Raw genomic sequence first — 20875 nt, 5'->3', positions numbered from 1 at the left:
GCCTATTCTTTCAGCAGACATTACATGACCTAACCCTAAGGCTCATTTAAAACTTGTGTGCAAAATCTTGCAATGGCCTGAGGGTTTGTGTCATAGGGCTGGACGATACGATGATACAATATCTGTATTGTGATAAATTTTAGTAAAAGAACTTTTTGTAACTCGTAGTATTAAGTAACTGATTGGATGCATTTTTAAAAATATTTTTCTACCAAATGTTTTACTTTACTTTCCTTTTCAGTGTTCCCAAAGCTAAGTCTAGTCCATCTAAGATTGTCCATATGCCTGCCACCCAACAGGCATTACAGCAGACTCCCACCCTTCAACTTGCAGGTGGCAAGCCCACAAGATGGCTCCATGGCGCTATTTTGGGCTGAGCCCGAGCATGTTACATGGGTGTCCCGGTCACCAGGTGCTCACTTACTGACGCAAACCCCCCAGGTCTAACTCCAAGGGGTGGATCCCTGTAACCCTAATCTGGATCGTGTCTTTTTGTACCTTTTATAGGGGGGTTTTAGGTTCATTCTTTGACTTCTACCCTTAGATCCAATCACCAAAAGTGGCCCTACTGGGAGCATTAAGCTCCTGGTGACATAACCCTAAGCTTCACCAAAATACACAAGTCTTTTCACATCTCGATCCTCTCAGAATTGAGAGGAGCCAGTTGAGGTGGTTCGGGCACATTACAAGGATGTCCCCTGGTCGGCTCCTGCTAGATCTGTATCAAGCACATCCCACTGCCCAGCGACCCCAGGCCAGCAGACCCAGGACCTCACAGTTGGCCTGGGACTGTCTGGGGATCACCCATTGGGGGCCAGGGATGAAGAAATCTGGGTTGACCTCCTCAGCCTGCTGCCACCATGACCCCCACCAGGTAAATGGTAGGAAAATGAATGAATGAATGAATCTCCTTTTCAGTCATAAATCATTTACTTTCACAGGCATTAATTAAAAGTATCATGTAAATCATAGTTCACTTGTACATATAGTATGTAGATGATCATGTGAATAATGCTGCCTAGCACCACCTGCAAGGATGTGACAACATGCCAGCACCTGACTCCCCAACCCATTACACAAGCTACAGCACTGAGCAAACTTGCTCAAGGGTCCTAGCATGGATAAAGATTTTCATATATAGTATCTTTGTACCTTCAGGGCACTTATCTGTCTATATCTACTGCTCTATACATGCCTATTCTTGTAAATGGCACTGAGCTATCTGCGTGCCTGCTGCTGTACTGCAGGTGCCCTCCATATACTTAACACAGCAACAGTTAGATTTGAGTCTATCTATCTATCTATCCATCCATCCATCTGTCTCTCTTTCTATTCCTTTATCTATCGGTCACTCTAAGGGTACGGGGTACGGATGCCAGTCTTCTGCCTGCTGCTGCGCTGTTGTGTTCACAGTGTCTTGGCACCAAGTTCTGAGTCTTTAAGCATTGACGGCTTCACCTGGTATCGACGACGTCACGGCTACTTAAATAGAACAGATACTGGGCTACAGTATTGTGCGCAGCGGGATGGCCTCTCTTCACACTGTGATCAAGTCCAACTATCATATACCAGCATTACCAAGATGCAGGCCTTCATAGTTAAATATACAGCATACACCATGTACAAAATGCAAGAAACAGCAGAGAAATAAACAAGAGATACACAAAGAATGAAGAGCTAAAGACTGATATGAGGTGAGTGCTGACTAATATTTGCATGTTATCTCAAAAGGTCATCAAAGATCATTTATATTTGAATATGGCATAACAAATTAGCATATTTTATCAATGAGTCCTGCTTGTATTTGTGTGTTGAGCAGACATAAGACATAAGTGACAAGTGTAAATATTGATTTCAGGGTTGATGTTGATTTTTACCTGATAAGACCTCAGATTTTACTAAACATAACTTGCTGTTACTCTGCTGCTCGGCTTGAATCTTATTTGACGTGATTTCTTTTGCATCCGTTGTTGTATAATATTTCAAGTTTGGCAAACGATGCTTTACGGACATCTTTCCGCTCGTGTGTTTTGTGCTAATATTGTGCGATGATGTAAACTACTGTCTTTCTTGGTCGTGTTCCAAATATGCATCAAACGTTTTGTCCCGGTTGCGATGTCCTACATAGGGCTCGACATGATTAAATGCACATTTACATTTAGTGATACTGGTTTAGAGAACGATACATCATGATATCATTAGATAAATACAGAATATATTTTGCCTGCAATGTATTTGAGATGTTGAGATAAAGAAGTGAACATCTCATGGCCTTGCTGTGATCGTGTTGTGATGTTAAGGCATGTTCAGATCATGTTTTCCGGTGCTGGGTATGATCTTCCTTCATGTTTTGTCTTTGTCAGCATCAAGGCCAAAAGGGTAGGACATGCAGTGCAAAAGCGCCCTATTTTCTGTGTGTGTGTGAGTATGAAACACACTGCTGTGCATCGCTTCATGCATCCATTCTCCATCAGACCAACACACTAAGGCAAACCCAGACAATAAAGAGTGCAGGCTGCTTAGACACACTGTACGCACACAGAGCGAGAGATAGAAAGAAAGAGAAAGGAAGATGGAGATCATAGAGTAAGATGCACCAACGGGTAAATGAAAAAAAAATGAACAGACAGTCCAGTGTCCTGAGACACGTTACCTTTCTGGGGACGAGGATTTTTCTGAGTTGACGGACATGAGCAGAGGCTTCAAGCCGCTCGCTCCCAAAGGAACGACAGAGGCAACCAGGAACGAATAAAACACTCTCTGTGTATCTGCCTCTCCTTTGCTCAGGGTCTCACTCTTCTCATCTCCTGTCTGTGCTGCTCCACTGAGACAAGGGAGGAGGGCTGCCTCGTCCTCCTCCGCTCCTCTCTTCCACCGTAGAAAAAGAAAGGATGGAGGGCAAACGATGAAGCAGAGCTCGAATAACAGAATGGAGGGGAGACGAAATCTTGCTGCGTTTGAGCAGACTCGGATGCCGCGAGGAGCCCCTCCTCACCCCCTCCCTCCCTCCTTTTCGTGTTCTTTGCTTCCTTCCTTTCTTTCCTCTGCCTCTCCTTTCACGTTTTTCTGGCTTAGGGGATATTTTCTTTTCTTCTGGAGACACTGTCGTCCTCCAGTAATCGAATGAAGAGCAGAGCTCCTTTACACTGTCCACACTGTCTGCCTGCTGCTATCTCTTCCTCCTCCTTCTCTCTCTCTCTCTCGCTCTCTCTTTCTGTCTGTCTGTCAGCGCAGTGGTTGGCTCGGCAGGCCCTTCTGCAGCTCTCTGCACAACAACAGAGCTGTGAACGCAGCGGGCTAAACCACTGCCTGAGAGGGAGGGGGAGACTATGCAGAGAGTGAGGGAAAAGCGTGTTCATATTTCGCACTCATTCTCCCCCATAAAATAGCTTGGCCCATGCCTGCTTCACCCCCTTCCTCCCTCCCTCCCTCCATCCAACCCACCCTCCCTCCCTCTCTCACTTCCTCCTCTTACAACATTCTGTATCTCGGGGCAACACGGCACATATATGCTTTCCGCTGTCTCTTTTTCTCTCCCATCCCTCTGCCCCGTCTCTTTTCCTCCACCTCCCTCCATTTCACAGCTGTCTTCTTCTCCACTGCTCTGTTTGTTGCCTTTATTTTCGTTTTCTCTCTCCATCAGTGCTCTGGAGCTTTTCTTTTTTTCTTCTGTTATATGACCAAACAACAGCTGCAGAGCACTGGAGAACGTTCATCAAAGAGGGGCTTCAATACATTTCACATGGGCACGTCTTCACGCTACATTAAAAGGTGGACAAAAGGCTTCACAAGAACTGAAAATTAATATTGAGCTGGCAATTACTTACCACAATTATTCAGGAGAGAAAAATCTTTTATTATTTTAATTCACAGCAATTTTTTCCACTTTGTATGTTTTCTGTTGTTCTTAGAAAACATATCCATACACAGTAGTCGCATTAACTGAATCTTTTTAAATGCTGAAAATAAATAAATCAACCGCCACAGTATGCAGTACAGAATGCACCAGAGTCCAATAAATTTCTAGTTTCTAATGTTAGGAAATTCATAGCTGATCATGATTCGTTAACTGTAAGAACCAATTAAAATATGATTCATTGTTCAGCCTGTAGGAACAGCATACTAATTTTCTAAAATACACCGTTTGGTATAATGTGCAGAAACAGAAAACATTAGAAACCATAAATAACATCAGTATAAAGAGTATATAAGCCACAGCACCCACACACATACACACACACACACACACACAAGCTTCCTCAGCTCTTCCTGTATGTCTGACAGCAAGCGTACGTAAAACCGTATATCTGATAAACATACATAGCCTGCCTACTTTTTGCACACATACACACACACACACACAAACTAAGCAAAGACCCAGATATCCAGATATGTACCAATATCATAAGGTATTCACACAATCATTACACTGTACTGCAGATTTGTCAGCCCAAAAACACATGCAAATGAGACCATGTTCTTAATCCCTGTATAATTAAGGTATGGCCCATCATTTTTGGCATAGAAGCCATAAAGATAATCCACTTTAAAGAGGGAGCCTGCGCTCTGATAAAACAGTAAGGGTAGGATACTCGGTAGAAATGAAGAGGAGTGATGACCTTGATGCTACTAATGCTGCCCTATAAAGAATGAACTAGAGGTAAGACTTCTGTTCATTGTGTGGTGACTCTTCCACTGTAGCCTATGCAGTGATTTTATATATACACATATATATATATATATATATATATATATATATATATATATATATATATATATATATATATAAAAATCTAAGCTTGTCTAACACATAGTTAGGCCATAATTCAAAACTTTGCAGAATTTCAGCAACAGTAACATTACTGTGTGTAAGTGAAACACATCCGAAACAATAAAGTTGTCTGTGGTTGTATAAAATTGCAAGCAACTTATATTTGAATGCATCCTTGAATTTAGGGCTGGGCAAGATATGTCAAAAAAAATCATATCACGATACTTGAGGACATTTCTACGATACACGATGCATATCCCGATAAATAATTTAGCGAACAAATTGTCTGCAAAACAGCAGTAAAATAAACAAAGAACCGTTAAACTGAGTTTGACGGTACTTTTCTTTAATGCCTACAAAGACAAAAAAAGATTAAATGGAAAAAAATATGTCAAGTCAACGGCATCCATTCAGTACCATTTAATTTGTAATTATTAAAAAATTTAAAAATGTATCACCATACAAAAGATATCTCAGAAAAGTGTATCGCATAATCATTTAGTCACGATATCGATATTATATTGATATATCTCCCAGGCGTATTTGAATAAATAACATTTTCATAACAGTTAAAATAACAGTTTTAAGGTATTTAACAGCCCAGTTATGTGTATGTGTGTGTGTGTGTGTGTGTGTGTGTGCTCATGAGTGTGTGTGCGCTCATGACTCTCAGGCAGGAAAAGGTCTACTCTGCACCCCATTTCACCTCCTCTCATCATCTCTGTCCCTCCATCAGCAGTAGTGGAAATAGGCCATGTAAAGATAGCTGCAGCCTTAATACTGACTCCCAAAATACCAAAATGAGAAAAGAGAGAGCAAAAGAGTGTGAGAGAGTGAGTGAGCGAGCGAGAGAGAGAGAGAGAGATGCAATCTGGGTCTTTTCTCTCTGTGCTCCTCCGTTCTTTACCTCCTTCTTCCCTTTCTACAGCAAAAGTACTCAGTGTGTGGGGGTGTGTGACTGTGTGTTCTCCTTTTCTGTTTCGTGTGAACTTGTTCTCTAGCTAATCACAGTTCAGACAGTTGCTATAGCGATGGAGCTGGTTTATTCCAGTATAAGGTTTGCTACGTCACAGAAAGTGTGGGGTTCTCAGGCAACCACCGCTGAGATGGTAGCATGTGAGCGCGCTTCACTGTGTGGGTGTCATAAATACATGTATGCCAGTGCAACAACATGCTGAATATTTCTGCTGCTCCATCACCTTTTGAATAGGACAGCTGGATGGATGGATGGATGGATGGATGGATGGATGGACAGATTCTAATTTTGTTTATATTTAGCAAGAAGCAGCGATATTTCTTTCCCGATGGCTTACACATTTGAACGCTGATGTACAATGGGAGAGAAAACTAGGTTTTGAGATTATTTAAAAGAATAAAATTAGAAGGCAAAATACTACATTTGTCCCAACATTCACTCAGTAATTGTGATAAATAATGATTAGAATGATGTTTTTCAGCCCTAAGAGATCTGCTCTATTTACTGTCAAATAGTTTGTGACGTTTACAGCAACTGCACAGGACAGTGTCAAGTGTCCTCACGATCATCCGATCATAAAATCACTCTGTTTTTTAAAATTATTTTATGTATGTTTGTGTGTGTGTATATATATATATATATATATATATATATATATATATATATATATATATATGTGTGTGTGTGTGTGTGCGTCTGTTATTTAAAAGTAAAAAAGGCTAAGCTTTATGTAAATGAAAGTTCATAATAAAGAGAGATGTTTGACCTGGTCAGCAGTCAGCTGCTTCTTTTGCCTGGCATCTAAACAGGGCTGAGTCACCTACAGCAGTCAATACCTTCTCTCTCGCTCTCTCTCTCTCTCTCTCTCTCTCTCTCTCTCTCTCACACACACACACACACACACACACACACACACTTGGATGCATCAACACCATCAATCTTTAAGCCAATTACAGCCTCTGCCTCTAGGCTTTTCTCCACATCACACCTCGATTCTCGAGTGCTCTACACCTCTGTAGGCTCACACACAGTAAAGCATCATCAGCAGGCTCAAACTTGCTCCGGCGTTTCCTTTTCGAATTGCTTTGCAGCTGAAGAGGTCTAAAGTTTGAAAGGACGAAAGCCTAAAAGCATAACCTTTTAGTTTTTAAGGCCCAGCTTACAGAAACAGAGTGTGTGTGCTCTCTGTTGGCCTGAATGGGCACTGCACTTCCTCTCTGTCCACAGTCAAGTTGTAAAACAGCACATGGGATCATAATGTGATCAAATATATTATACCCAGTGCAGCTGAACACTAGGGTTTTATTTGGACATGTTACTGTTTCTATAGTAACTCATACACAGGGACTTGTACAGTGGATGCTTCACATAATCTAAGACTAATAATAATCAGATTTTTTAAAACGTGTAGTTTAAGAAAGTAAAACGTATAATCGTTTTTTTTTTTCTTAGGAGACATTTATTTAAAATTTATGGAAGGAGTCTCAATTGTAAGTGTGTTGTAACAGTCACGTTGCTTGGTGAAGTTTATCAGCACAGGAAAGTCTTCAGGACAGAGGACTTAATGCTTTCTCTGTCAAATGACAAGCTGCAGGGTTTTTGGGGGGTTTTTTTGGTGGGGGGGTTGAGAGAGAGAGAGAGAGAGAGAGCGCAACAGAGAGAGAGAGCGACAGAGAGAGAGAGAGATAGAGAGAGCAAGAGAGAGAGGCTGGTAAGAGAATGGCTGTTTATCGCAGCTGTAATGTAGGTAAGAACAGGAACTTGTCTCTCGGACATTCCACAACATTAAATCTAACTATAAACTGTTAAACAGTACGACGTTTCGTTCATAAAAAAATTAAACATTGTAATTGTTGGCAAATCAAAGTGGAATAACACGCTCCAGACTGTGCTGTCATATGAAAATAATGCACTATATTTTTGTACTTTATTTTGAATGATTTTTGTATAACAGCATGGTCTGTCATATGTTATTGCTTATATAATTATTACTAACAAAAATCTGGAGTCTGCTAAATTATTATTAAATTATTACCTAAAACCCCAAGGCAATAAGATTTCACTGGAACGAAGAGGCCCAAACATGTCCCAGCATGACAATACCCCAGTACACAAAGCGAGATCTTTACGGTTAACACATCGTTTGCCAAGGTTGGTGTGGAAGAACTCAAGTGGCCTGCACAAAATCCTGTAATCAATTGTACTGAACACCTCCTCGCCTCACATCAGCGCTCGATCTCTTATTCTCTTGCTACTGAATGAGCACAAATCCCCACAGCCACGGTCCAAATCTAGTGGAAAGCTTTCTCAGAAGATTGGGGCTGTTATAGCAGCAAAGGGGGACCAACTCCATATTAATGCCCATGGTTTTAGAATGGGTTGTTCAATACACAGATGTTTACATACTTTTGGCCATACAGTGTAATAATTCTGTGTATCATATCACACTATTTAAGAATGAACCAAGTCTTAAGATGCACTAGATTTTAACAAGCTGGTGGCTCAGCAGAAATCTTTGATTCTGATACTGAGAGCGCGTAGCATGGTAGCTACAGCAGTGTCTGGGAGGTTTTTCTGCCATGTTCAGTAGCCTCAGCAGCATCAAATAACAAGTCTGAATCTGAATCTTTGAGCTAGCACGCATCTGACTCTAAATGTGAGTGGGATTGGATAATGTTCCATGGCTGTGCATGAGTACTTTATTATATACATAGCAAGAGCTCTGCATCTTGACACAAAAATACATTCATGTGCATCTTCTCAGAAGTATGAACACCTGAGCTCTTTATATCAATGTCTCTGTCATATGCTAACTTGAAATAACAAGTACACCAGCATAAACCATCCATCCATCCATTTTCCATACCGCTTATCCTACACATGGGGTTATGGGGAGCCTGAAACCTTTCCCAGGGAACTCAGGGCTTGAGGTGGGGGACACCCTGGACAGGGTGCCAGTCCATCGTAGGGTACAATCGCACACGCATTCACACACTACCGACAATTTAGAGATGCCAATCAGCCTACAACGAATGTCTTTGGACTTTGGGGAGGAAACCAGAGTACCCAGCGGAAACCCCCGAAGCACGGGGAGAACATGCAAACTCAAGGACACAGGGCGGAGGCAGAATTCAAACCCCCAACCGTGGAGATGTGAGGCAGATATGCTAACCTCTTAGGCACCATGCCCCCCCTCATACACCAACCAGAATCAAGTTCATATCAGCTTATATTCTAAAGTTTATGTATTGTGTGATGAATTGTCCAATATATCCAATGGACCAACAGGTCAAAAACCATACACTGGGTGATTTCTTTGATTTATAACGCATATTGGTGAGTCATTATATGACATATTGGTCATCAAAGAGAACACCAAGAACAGCTACTCTACTATGCACTTAAAGAGCTCATGGAGAAGTTTCTCTAATCTCTGGAAAGGTTCAATAGCTTGTAGTAGTATTTAGAATGATTAACACCTTTGAGACAGTTCAGTGATGTTTTACTTCATTATGGTTTTGCCAATAAGAGTAAACACACTAGGTTATAGTGTTAACATGTACACCAGAACATAAATTCAGGCATAGTTTAGTCTACTGTAAGAGTCAAAACCTAAAACTCAAAACAAAGATATCATATTTAAAAAAAAACTCTCATCTGCTTGTCATGACCTGTCCATGGTACTGGGAATTTACAATGTTGCCTTCAGGAATTTTGTATGAGGCGGGGCTAATGCGCCTGCTGTTGACCATTTGCTGGTTAACCTGTAAATGTCATGAGAAATAGATATTTAAAATGAGCAGCTGTTTACTTACTACTAACAAAGTAAGGGGAAAACACATGCACTCATAAATCTACACACAAACATAGCGGAAGAGCTACACTTACTCTGGATGGCTTACTTCAAGTCAAGTCAAGTTAAGTCAAGTGGGCTTTTATTGTCATTCCTCTACATAGCTTGTATACACTGGAACGAAATAACGTTTCTTCAAGACCATGGTGCAACAAGGAACAGTATGCAAGACTACAAAGTGCAAATACACAACAGTGTGAGACGAGTGCAAAACAATAAATACACAGAACAAAACAATAAATACATAGGACAATAGATACACAGAACATGGACTGTAAACTGTAAACATGGGCTGTAACCTGTAAACATGCGCCGTAAACTGTAAACATGGACTGTAAACATGGGCTGTAAACTGTAAACATGGATTGTAAACATGGGCTGTAAACTGTAAACATGGATTGTAAACATGGGCTGTAAACTGTAAACATGGACTGTAAATGGTAAACATGGTCTGTAAACTGTAAACATGGACTGTAAACTGTAAACATGGACTGTAAACATGGGCTGTAAATGGTAAATATGGGCTGTAACCTGTAAACATGGACTGTAAACATGGACTGTATACATGGACTGTAAACATGGACTGTAAATGGTAAATATGGGCTATAACCTATAAACATGGACTGTAAACATGGGCTGTAAACTGTAAACATGGGCTGTAAACTGTAAGCTATTTTGTTCCAGCACAAGTTTAGCAGCAATACTGGCAGCAAAAACGAGTTCCATAGTATAAACTGATAAAATATAGCTTATCCTTTACATGATGAGTGAGATTATCAGAGTGATAAATGAATCCCTGTAAAAACTGTTAGACTTCTACCCTTTACTTCATGCCTTGAGGCAGCTTTGCATCTCGGACCCATAAATAAACTCTAATGAGTTCTAATTAGTGCAAAACTCCTGGAAAGTCATTCTGGAGGTTTTTTCACAACAGCTGTGCAATGAGTTGGACATGCTTTCAATTTAATGATTCATTGCTTCTTAAAGTTAGCAACTTCAAGCCTCATTCACACGCCATCAAGATCAAAAGAGAAAATGTGCCTATTAAAGGACCGCGTTGGTCACGCGGATCACTGTGCCTACAGCACGCACAGCCTGCTCTCTCCAACACAATGTGGAACACAGCCTGCAGGCCAATGTTGTTTCAGGATCTTCTCCAAGCAGAACAGAACATAAGAGAAAAAGAGAAAGTGAGAGAGAGAGAGAGAGAGAGAGAGAGATAGTCAAGAAGAATGTTGTCTTTGTGATTCCTCCATATTTTCCTTTCCAGTAATTTCCAATAGAGGGCAGCACTGAACACTCAAAATTCTTCTCACTCTCTAATAAGCATATACCATTACAGACCTAAGCAATGTGCATGTGTGTGTTGATGCTTTCTGCAAGTTACTATAAATAATACAATGTGAATACAATTGACGTTGATTCTGTGTAACTGGTGAATTTGTTACACTGTAAAGAACACTGTTCACATAGTAGCTGTAAATGTTTTTCTTTCCTTTATTAAAACACCATAGCCTGTGAATGTTATGCCATTGTGTTCAGATGCGCTGAGCACATTAATCAAACAAGAAAGAATAATAAGGCATGCTCAAACAGATGTTCACAAGCAGCAAAGAACAAAAAACAGAGCTTAAGGGCAACGGAGATAGTAATATGACAAAGATGACATAGATGTGTGTGTGTGTGTGTGTGTGTGTGTGTGTGTGTGTGTTATTGGCATCCTTGGTAAATATGAGCAAAGAAGGCTGTGAAAATTTGTCTTTATTGTTTAACCTTTTGTTTTGTTTAACAATTAACTGAAATACTCTGCTTTCATGGATATCAAACAATTGCAAACACAACACAGGTTTATTTATTTTTTAAAATCTTTGTTAAATAAATATTGGCACCCTTTTAGTCAATACTTTGTGCTACCTCCCTTTGCCAAAATAGCAGCTCTGAGTCATCTCGTATAATGCCTGATGAGGTTGGAGAATACATGGCAAGGGATCTGTGACCATTCCTCCATACAGAATCTCTCCAGATCCTTCAAATTTTGAGGTCCACGCTGGTGGACTCTCCTCTTCAGTTCACCCCACAGGTTTTCTATGGGGTTCGAATCAGGGGACACCATATGGCTACTGCTCTGTGTGTGCCAAAAAGCTGTATTTTGGTTTCAAAATAGGAATAAGAATCTTAAAATATGAATCTTCTCAGCTACTTGACTGCAGCTCACACTGCATGACTCGATCTCTTGACACAACACTGAAAATCACATCATAAACATGATCACACTTTATAATACCTTGCAATGCTGCTGAGCACAATGAGTGACTGTCCAATGTTAAATTCCACTAACAGGGATGCAGCAAGTAGGGGTGTGAGGGTGCTGCAGCAACCGCTAACATAATAATAATATATAGATAAACACATGAAGAAATAAACAAACTTAAAAAATTATTCTTTAGAGTATTTTTGTTTTAGTTTATATTTCAGAGATAGTATTCCTCTTATACTACAGTGATACACACACAGTGAAATGTCCCAGTGTGGTTATACTAAAAATAAGCACTCTTGGAACACTGCTCATCCAATCAAATTAGTGAACCATAACTACCTGTTGTATAATAAGCTTTTTAACTGTTTAATCTTAAAAAAAAAAATAAAAAAAATAATAAAAAACCCCATGAGATGCTTCGAGTCTTCAAGACAGAGGAGTTTATGCTTTTTTTCCTCATTAAAATGACAAGCTGGAGTTTTCTTTTAGGGATGTCACGATACCAAAAATCTAGTAGTCGGTACCGATACCACCAAAAGTACACGAAACTCGATACCAAAGTCAATACCACGCTGTGGTATAAAAAAATAAAATAAATTAAAATAAATTAAAAACTCTCCTGGAGGACATCCTCCTCTGGCTAATACTGGCAAAAAGAGAGAGGGTGGGGGTATTTTAGTTATCAAACACTGTCTGACAAGGTGAGTGGAAGCTACAGTGGAGGTGCACTCCTAAACACACACACACACACACACACACGCACACACGCACGCACACAGACGCATGCCTTATACTCTGAATGCAAGCATTAGTTTAAATTCACTGATATGGTGGCAGGCCAAAAAGATTTATTAAACCGATTAACATTTGAATAATTATTAGTGACATTAGGCTACATTTAGCTGACAGGACACGGGCTGAATGGTGGTGATGATGGCCCATTAGGAGGTAGTTTATAACACTGCAATGTGTTAGCCTCGTTAACAAATAACTGGCTATCACTAACATTACATGGAGCATAACCTTAGCTGGTTTCACGCCACAATGCCAGCTGCCTCAAACGAACATAATATAGGGCCCGTCTTTCAGGTGCTTCGCCAAATTCCAGGTGTTTCCTCGCTTTGTTTGAAATGAACTATAGCATCGGTTGCAAACCGGCTTCAGAGCATCAATTATATGTTTGTTGTCATCTGCCTCGAATGCGAAGTATTTCCATATTCCATACCACCTTTCCTCTCAACGAGTCAGGGCAGAGGTAAACTTCTGTAGTTTTTCCCTTGTGCTTATAGGCGTTCTTCTTCTTCTTCACCACTTGTGGACCGACTAAAACACTTGCGCGTATTTGCTGCCCCCTTCAGGTCCGGAAGAATTGCAACCTCAGTACCTTCATTACAATCAGTACTAACACTACTGCAGAAAAACAAGTACCATCACGTTTTAAGAATGTTGGTACCGACTTGGTACCGAAGTATCGGTTCTCATGACATCCCTAGTTTCTTTTATCTCTAACTTTAAAAAAAAAAAAATCTGAAAAAAGGAGATCCTGGTGAATGACTGTATATTGTTATTATTACCTAACCAATGTCAGAACTAACATCCGTGTTGGAAAACCTACTGATTTTTACAAAGCACCTACAGTACAGTCAAGACTTCTTCCATAAACGCTAAATAAATGTCTCCTTTCAGAAAACTTCACCATATCGATGATTATATGCTTTTCTTTGTTAAAAAAATGTCTGGAAGACTGTCAAGCTGTTGGCAAGCCTGAAAGGCATTACCAAATATTCATTGTTCCTTGTAAGTCTTCTATTTATCACATTCACAGGGGCTTGCAGGTGGAACTGCTCCCAAAAGGCTCCTAAGACTGTAGTTAGCTAACTCTTATAAATGCAGCTCTGGGCATGATCTTTTCCTACACAGCGCTAACACAACTGATGACATAACCTTTCTGTATTCTCCTTCCAAATGATAAGGTTCATCTGAAGAGAAGGGTCAGTGGCTTTATGGGACATGCTTGTTGTGCTTCTCTGTGTTGAATGATTCTGTAATTATTCTTCAAGTGAAACCCCTTAATCCAGATTAGAGAGAATAGCTTTTAATCTTCTGATAAACTGTAAGTAGAACCTCCTTGTTCAACTAGTTCTCTACAGCGAGCCCCCTGCCATAAGACTGATCGTCTCCCAGTGTCTTCTCTACCGCTTTCGTGATGATCGAATATCCAAGAATCAGGAATGGTCAAGAATGTCTAGTCTATACAGAAATGGATTTTTGTTGATCTCAGGTGTGACCAGTGAGAACGGATACAACGTGTTGGAGCATTTTGTGGAAAAAAGAGGGTTCTAGCCTGAAGTGAGCCCTGGGTTATATTTCATGTGGAATATCTCATAGCATTGGAAGATGGCGAGATGCTGTATTCAGTGCTGCTATGCCCCGAGGAGAGTACCTTGTTGGCTCAACGTGACTAAAAAAAATCAGAATGTATGCCTTTAGAGATGTTACATCATCATACTGAAATCATTGGATTATCCTACTGAAAAGGCAACAGCTGTTGCCTTTGGTCCTGTCTCTTCAGTAACCCAGTTCTTAACCCAGCGCGCGCACACACACACACACACACACACACACACACACACACACACACACAAAAACAGATACAACATAAAGTAAACTGAACATCAAAACCCTTCAGTTCAGCCAGAGAACAGCTTCACAGTAGCACTCACACAATACTCTTTAGCCAGATGCATGAACAAAATAGCAGTACGCTTTCAGTGCTGTAACATGTGAATTCTTACATACTGCAATTCTCGTAGATCATAGAGGAATCAACACCCAATGAGAGGTGCAGTTCATTGGATTTACTAAGTCACTGTCACATACACTAGCAAGTATTTAGTCTCAGGTGACTTAGGTATGTGTCCACGATGCCATGTATCCTAACAAAATGTCCAGGTCCTCTGGCACAAAAACAGCCCCAAAACATTAAAGAGCCACCACCATATTTAACCGTGGGCATGAGGTACTTTTCCATATGGCTACCTCTCTGTGTACACCAAAACCACCTCTGGTGTTTATTGCCAAAAAGCTCTATTTTGGTTTCATCTGACCATAGAACCCGATCCCATTTGAAGTTCCAGTAGTGTCTGCCAAACTGAAGATCCTGGAGTTTGTTTTTGGATGAGAGTAGAGGATTTTTTCTTGAAAAACTTCCAAACCATCCTCTTCACAGTGCATTCAGAAAATATAGACACACGTCCAATTCCAGGCTGATTTCCAGTTGACTGAAACTTCTTAATTATTACCCTGATGGTGGAAATGGGCATTTTCAATGCTTGTGCTATTTTCTTATAGCCACTTCCAATTTTGTGAAGCTCAACAACCTTTTGCTGCACATCACAGCTATATTCCTTGGTCTTACCCATTGTTATGACTGACTAAGGGAATCTCTCCTATGTGTTGCCTCATATTTATACCCCTGTGAAACAGGAAGTCATGGTTGAACAGTTTCCTGTTCCTAGTCACCCAGGTGTACTAAATTAAAAATATCAATGGGAATATACTTCAAATATATTTTTCTCATATGAATTCATAGGGCTGCCAGTAATCATTGCACACCTATATTTAATAAAGATATTTGAATTTTTGTGAATTTTTTAAATAAAAGATTAAACAATAAAGACAATTTTTCACAGCCTTCTTTGCTCATATTAACCAAGGGTGCCAATATTAGTGGAGGGCACTGTATATCAACAAGATTTTTTGAAAGCTAATTCAAATTTGAGTTTGTTTATCAGGTACATCTGTCTGCTTATGTTGCTTTCTCAGTGCCTGCTGCAAATTCTCATGCAAGAAATGTTCTGGAGTATACCAGGAGAACCAAGAGCCCCGAGTTTCAAACCTGGCTTTCATAAACTCACAGGATTTGACAGGAAATTGTTGGATTCAGCCTTTACTAGCCATAATGCTATTTTTCAATGCTCTTTTATATGCTTACTAAACATCTGTTTTGTCAACAAAAGACAAAATTCTGTGAGTCAGTAAAGATCATAGAAATGAATGCACAATCAAGCAAACGCCGCAATATTCTGAGGAGCCTGCAGTTGTTTTTGCAAAATTACCGCAAATTTTCCACAGATTTGCTCCAAAAACGCATCATGTGACATCATCACAACGTACATTCAGCTAAAGCCCTCTTCCATTCATGTGCGTGAACACGAGTACAGCTAAATGGTCTCATTTTGCCAACAAACATCACTGCGAAAGACCATGCAAAACAATTTCATGCAATTGCAATTTCACCAATTCAAGTAGTTTTCCGCAAAAACGCAGCAAAACCAAGCATTTTTGGCTGCAACAATCACAAAATAAAACCTCCACCAAATCCTGTACGGACTGCTGAATAAGCTTTGGCGATACCACAGGAAATGGATAATTTGCTTTTTGTCATATAGACAGATGAAGCTAGGCCTCTGTTTCGGTCTCTGCTGAGATTCATCACTGTCTGTGTGCATTTGAGTGAACACCATGAAGCAAACCTTATTAATAACAAAATGTACAATTTAGTCATACTGCCAAGAAAGTAGAGTCAGGTGATAATTGGCAAACACCAAGGAAAAAGTATCTAAAACAACAAAGCAATCAATCTGGCAACTCTATTGTACTCAAATTTTTGTTAAAAATAAAAAGCTCAGAAAACATTCTCTACAATAGATTGTATTGTTCCTGAGCTAAGTCATCAGAGTAGTAGCCAGAGAGTAGCCAAAACAACATAATCACATTATCTCAATTACTTCAAATGTAAATTATTGATATAAAATAAAAATACAGTGTTCCTATCTGTTATCAGAATGTGTTATGCTGTGCTGTGACACAGCATGAGCAGCAGTTCTATAAACTGTAGTTGGCTGGCTCACATGTCTCAGAGGGAGCATGTGTTGTCCCCACCCTGCCTGGCTGGTAGGTGCCATGTGATAAGGGAGAGTTAGCCAGTGTATGGGAATTGGCACTACCAAATTAGGGGGAAAACATGGGGGAAATACACAAACAAACAAACAAATAAATAAATAAATAAATAAAACATATTCACGAATATATATATATATATATATATATATATATATATATATATATATACACACATACATAGTCACTAATATATATATATATATATATATATATATATATATATATATACACACACACATACATAGTCACTAATATATATATATATATATATATATATATATATATATATATATATATATATATATATATATATATATATATATATATACACACACACACACACACACACTCACATACACAGATATATATGAGACCCCACATGTGGTTTCTTTACTCTACATTCTTATTAGTGAAGACAGTCTACATGGTGAAAAGTTTCTGCACGACAGTATGTGCTTATTGAACATCCCATTCCGGATTTAGTTCCCCTTTGCTGGTATAACAACCTCCACTCTTCTGAGAAGGCTTTCCACTGGATTCAGGAGCATGGCTGTGGGGATTTCTGCTAATTCAGCCACAAGAGCATTAGTGTGTTCAGGTGCTGATGTCAAGTGAGGAGGTCTGGGTGCAGTCGGTGTTCCAGTTCATCTCAAAGGTGTTCAGTGGGGTTGAGGTCAGGGTTCTGTGCAGGACACTCGAGTTCTTCCACTCCAACCTCGGCAAACCATGTCTTCATGGAGCTTTGAACACTTTGAGCACTTTGAGCACAGGGGCATTGTCATGCTGGAACATAATTCAGGTCTCTTAAGTCCACTGAAGAGAAACTGTAATGCTACAGGATATAAAGATATTCTATATAATTATGTGCTTCCAATTCACGGCAACAGTTTGGGGTGATGGTTAGGTGTGATGGTCAGGTGTCCACATACTTTTGGCCACATAGTGTATAAGACACCCAGCTGCAAGTGAGCTCACTTCAAGATTTGAGGCTTGAGACCACTCAAACTTGATAAACATGGTGTAGAACTGAGGATTCTGAATCTGGTCTTGATCTTTTACAATCTCTGACAAGACCATGGTCTCCTGTCAGAATGCTGATAGTAATGATCAGTATTTACATCAGCAGCATTCTGTGCTCTTAACCTCCAAGTCTTTTTAGGGTTGGATTATAAGTAACATCACTTTACCCTTACTGGCCCATCACTGCGAACGTGAGAGACTGACTTTTCCGAACGGCTTCACATTGTTTTCCGATCGTCTGAAGGCTTCGGAAACAAGTTCAAAGGGAACATAAACGAGCTAGCGAGATAATGTGTGTCATTTTGCTAGTAACCGGGGGGGGGGGGGGGGGGGGGGGGGGGGTAAACTCCAAACACTTTTAAATGAGACTAAACACTTGTAGGACTATATGACTGGGAGGACACCGGACATCCAATTAGTCAAAGAAATGAATGGAGTCCATAATTAATTTTTTCCCCTATTGCATCATAACTAATTCGCATAAAATTGAGAAAACTGGACTCGTGCAACAAAACGTTGCACTGTTGTCAGGTCGCTTGTCACTGTTCTCCACACCCGACCTCTGTGTTGAAAAATTACACAGGAAATGAATAGTCGCCTGCTGCTTAGCTAGTGTGAATCCTGCAGTCATACAGTGTTATGAATTTAATGCCAGCAAGATACACTAGATCAGATCAATCTTATCCGGAAAGGGCCGGTGTGGGTGCAGGTTTTCATTCCAACCAAGCAGAAGCCACACCTGAATCTACTGAAAGCCAAGATCAACTGATTAAATAGGTGGAATCAGGTGTGCCTCCTGCTTGGTTGGAATGAGAACCTGCACCCACACCGGCCCTTTCCGGATAAGATTGCCCACCCCTGCTCTAGATGCTAAGAGCTAACTTTATGTGGAGCACAGGTTGTATTTACCTGTGATCAAAACTGTATATGCACCCATCCATCCATCCATCCATCCATTTTCCCTACCGCTTATCCTGCACAGGGTTGGGGGGTGCCTGGAACCTATCCCAGGGAAAACGGGGCACAAGGCAGTGGACACTCTGGATGGGGTGCACAAACACACAGGGCACAAACACACATTGATTCATTCACACTGGAAATACCAATCAGCCTACAACACATGTCTTTGGACTGGGGGAGGAAATCGGAGAACCCTGAAGCACAGGGAGAACATGCAAACTCCACACACACAGGGCGGAGACAGGATTCAAACCCCCAACCCTGGCAAAAGTGCTAACGACTAAGCCAACATGCCCTCCTGTATATGCACCCATCGACTCTTTTTCAGGCTTTTTTTTTTTTTTAATTAGGAGTTAGTGATTGTTTATGGTCTGAGTCTGAGTGTCAGGGGTGTGTCGTGTCTGTCTGTCTGTCTGTCTGTCTGTGGGATCAGTATTGTCGCTTACATCAGTTCAGTGAAGCTCTATTCCAGTTCAGCAGTTTATTCCAGCACATTCTGGACTGGAGCGCGAGAGAGTGGCGGGAAACAGGGAATCACCTTAACGGCTGCCCGCTGACGTCACTGTCCACACAGACCAGTTTCTAGCAACCCTGCGCGAGCGTATAATACGTTCCGGTTTTTTTTGTTGCTTTTTTTACACACGCGTCTCCTTGGTGCTTCTCCCAGAACTCATGTCTCTCTCTCTCTCTCTCACACACACACACACACACACACACGCCCAGTTAGACTCAGCTGCTCCGTCCTAAACCGCTGAACTGCGCGGTGTGTGTCTGATCTGTGGTGCAGCAGTGCAGGCGGACATACTACCGAGTACGGTAGACGGCGTGCGTAGGTCTCGTGCACAGCCCACGTCCTGTCCTGTCACGTCGTGTCGTGTCCTGTCATGTCACCCCTCCATCCCCTAACCCTGTATGTACAAGGTATTCATTTCTTTCGGTGTGGATACAGACTGTATTTATATGTAAACAACAGCGATATGAAACGTAAACACGAACACGGAAGAAATAAACAGACCCACAAACTGCCTCCGTTGCCATGAGCAACTTCCGACTCGCTCCGCTCCGGCCATTACTGCAGCCTGGAATACTGAGCTGTACAGCGGAACGATCGCCTGTATGTGTGTGTGTGTGTGTGTGTGTGTGTGTGTGACATGGCCGTTAAGGGTCTGTATACAGCCAGAGATCCGACACTGTCCACATTAACAGCCCTGTGATGTTGACTGCATCACTCGCTGTCGGACACAAACACACACAAGTCGCACCGCGAACCGACCGCCGCCCCTCATTACTTACCTTCGATGGTGAGTCGTCTTGTCTTTCTTCCCTTTCGGCCTCCTTTTTCGAGCCTGGATAGCCATCACTGGAGGAGGGTGCGAAGAGGAGAGAGATTGGAGACAGCACCGGGGGAGGAGCGGGTGAGAACAGAGGGAACAAGGCGATAAGCTAGCTGTTCGGTCAAAGCATCTTTTTCAACCGAAAGCTCGCTCTCTCTCTCTCTCGCACACACACACACACACTTTCTGGTTGAGCAAGAAGCTTCTAAAACGCTCTACCGGCGTTAACAGATAGTTTGTTGATTCGTAAAAGAAATAAGGTTTCCTCTACCTTTCCTGGAGCTCATGATGTCCTCAGTGCTCGCCGTCGGGGCAGCGATGGCCCGCTTCTCTCGCCAGTCTCGCCGGAGGAGGATGCGCGCTCCCTGTAGCCAAGGCGCGCGCACTTAGGTGAAGTGTCGCTCGAGAACGAATCGACTCTTTTGTGAACGAATCGATTGTTTGAATTTATATGGTAAATTAATTCAAAACCACTAATTGTTTTTGTGGGGTTTTTTTTTTGGCAAATTAAGGCAAAACTAGGGAAGCACTAAGAGGCCATGCATTATTATTGATCACGAGAAAACAAGAAATAATAACAATAATAATAATAATAATAATAATGTATGGCATCTTAGTTCTTCCCTAGTTTTGCCTTAATTTACCAAACAACAACAACAACAACAACAGCATCTATTGGTTTTGCACTAATTTACCATTTAAATTCAAAGAGTCGATTAGTCGAGCATCAAACACCAAT

The 20875-nt window shown here is 41.0% G+C and overlaps 1 protein-coding gene across 3 annotated transcripts in view; it reads right to left on the bottom strand.

Annotated features, from left to right (window-relative positions):
• srpk2 (SRSF protein kinase 2) overlaps nucleotides 1-20484 on the bottom strand; it is a 62138-nt gene extending 41654 nt beyond the window's left edge. For 2 of the 3 annotated variants that reach the window (XM_053640887.1, XM_053640886.1), the window contains exons 1-2: nucleotides 20408-20484; nucleotides 20096-20162 (exon numbers count right to left, since the gene is read on the bottom strand). In XM_053640887.1, coding sequence (XP_053496862.1) covers nucleotides 20096-20162; nucleotides 20408-20423 — 83 coding nt within the window. In that variant the 5' untranslated portion in view covers nucleotides 20424-20484. Of the gene's footprint in view, nucleotides 1-2653; nucleotides 2738-20095; nucleotides 20163-20407 lie in introns of those variants that run through there. The other variant, XM_053640888.1, reaches the window with a different exon arrangement.
• Between the last annotated feature and the right edge of the window lie 391 nt (nucleotides 20485-20875).

The sequence above is a fragment of the Ictalurus furcatus genome, chromosome 14 (genome assembly GCF_023375685.1).
Source record: "Ictalurus furcatus strain D&B chromosome 14, Billie_1.0, whole genome shotgun sequence".
NCBI lineage: Eukaryota > Metazoa > Chordata > Actinopteri > Siluriformes > Ictaluridae > Ictalurus > Ictalurus furcatus.
The sequence above is the reverse complement of the archived record's forward strand: the minus strand, read 5'-3'. Positions and strand labels throughout refer to the sequence as shown.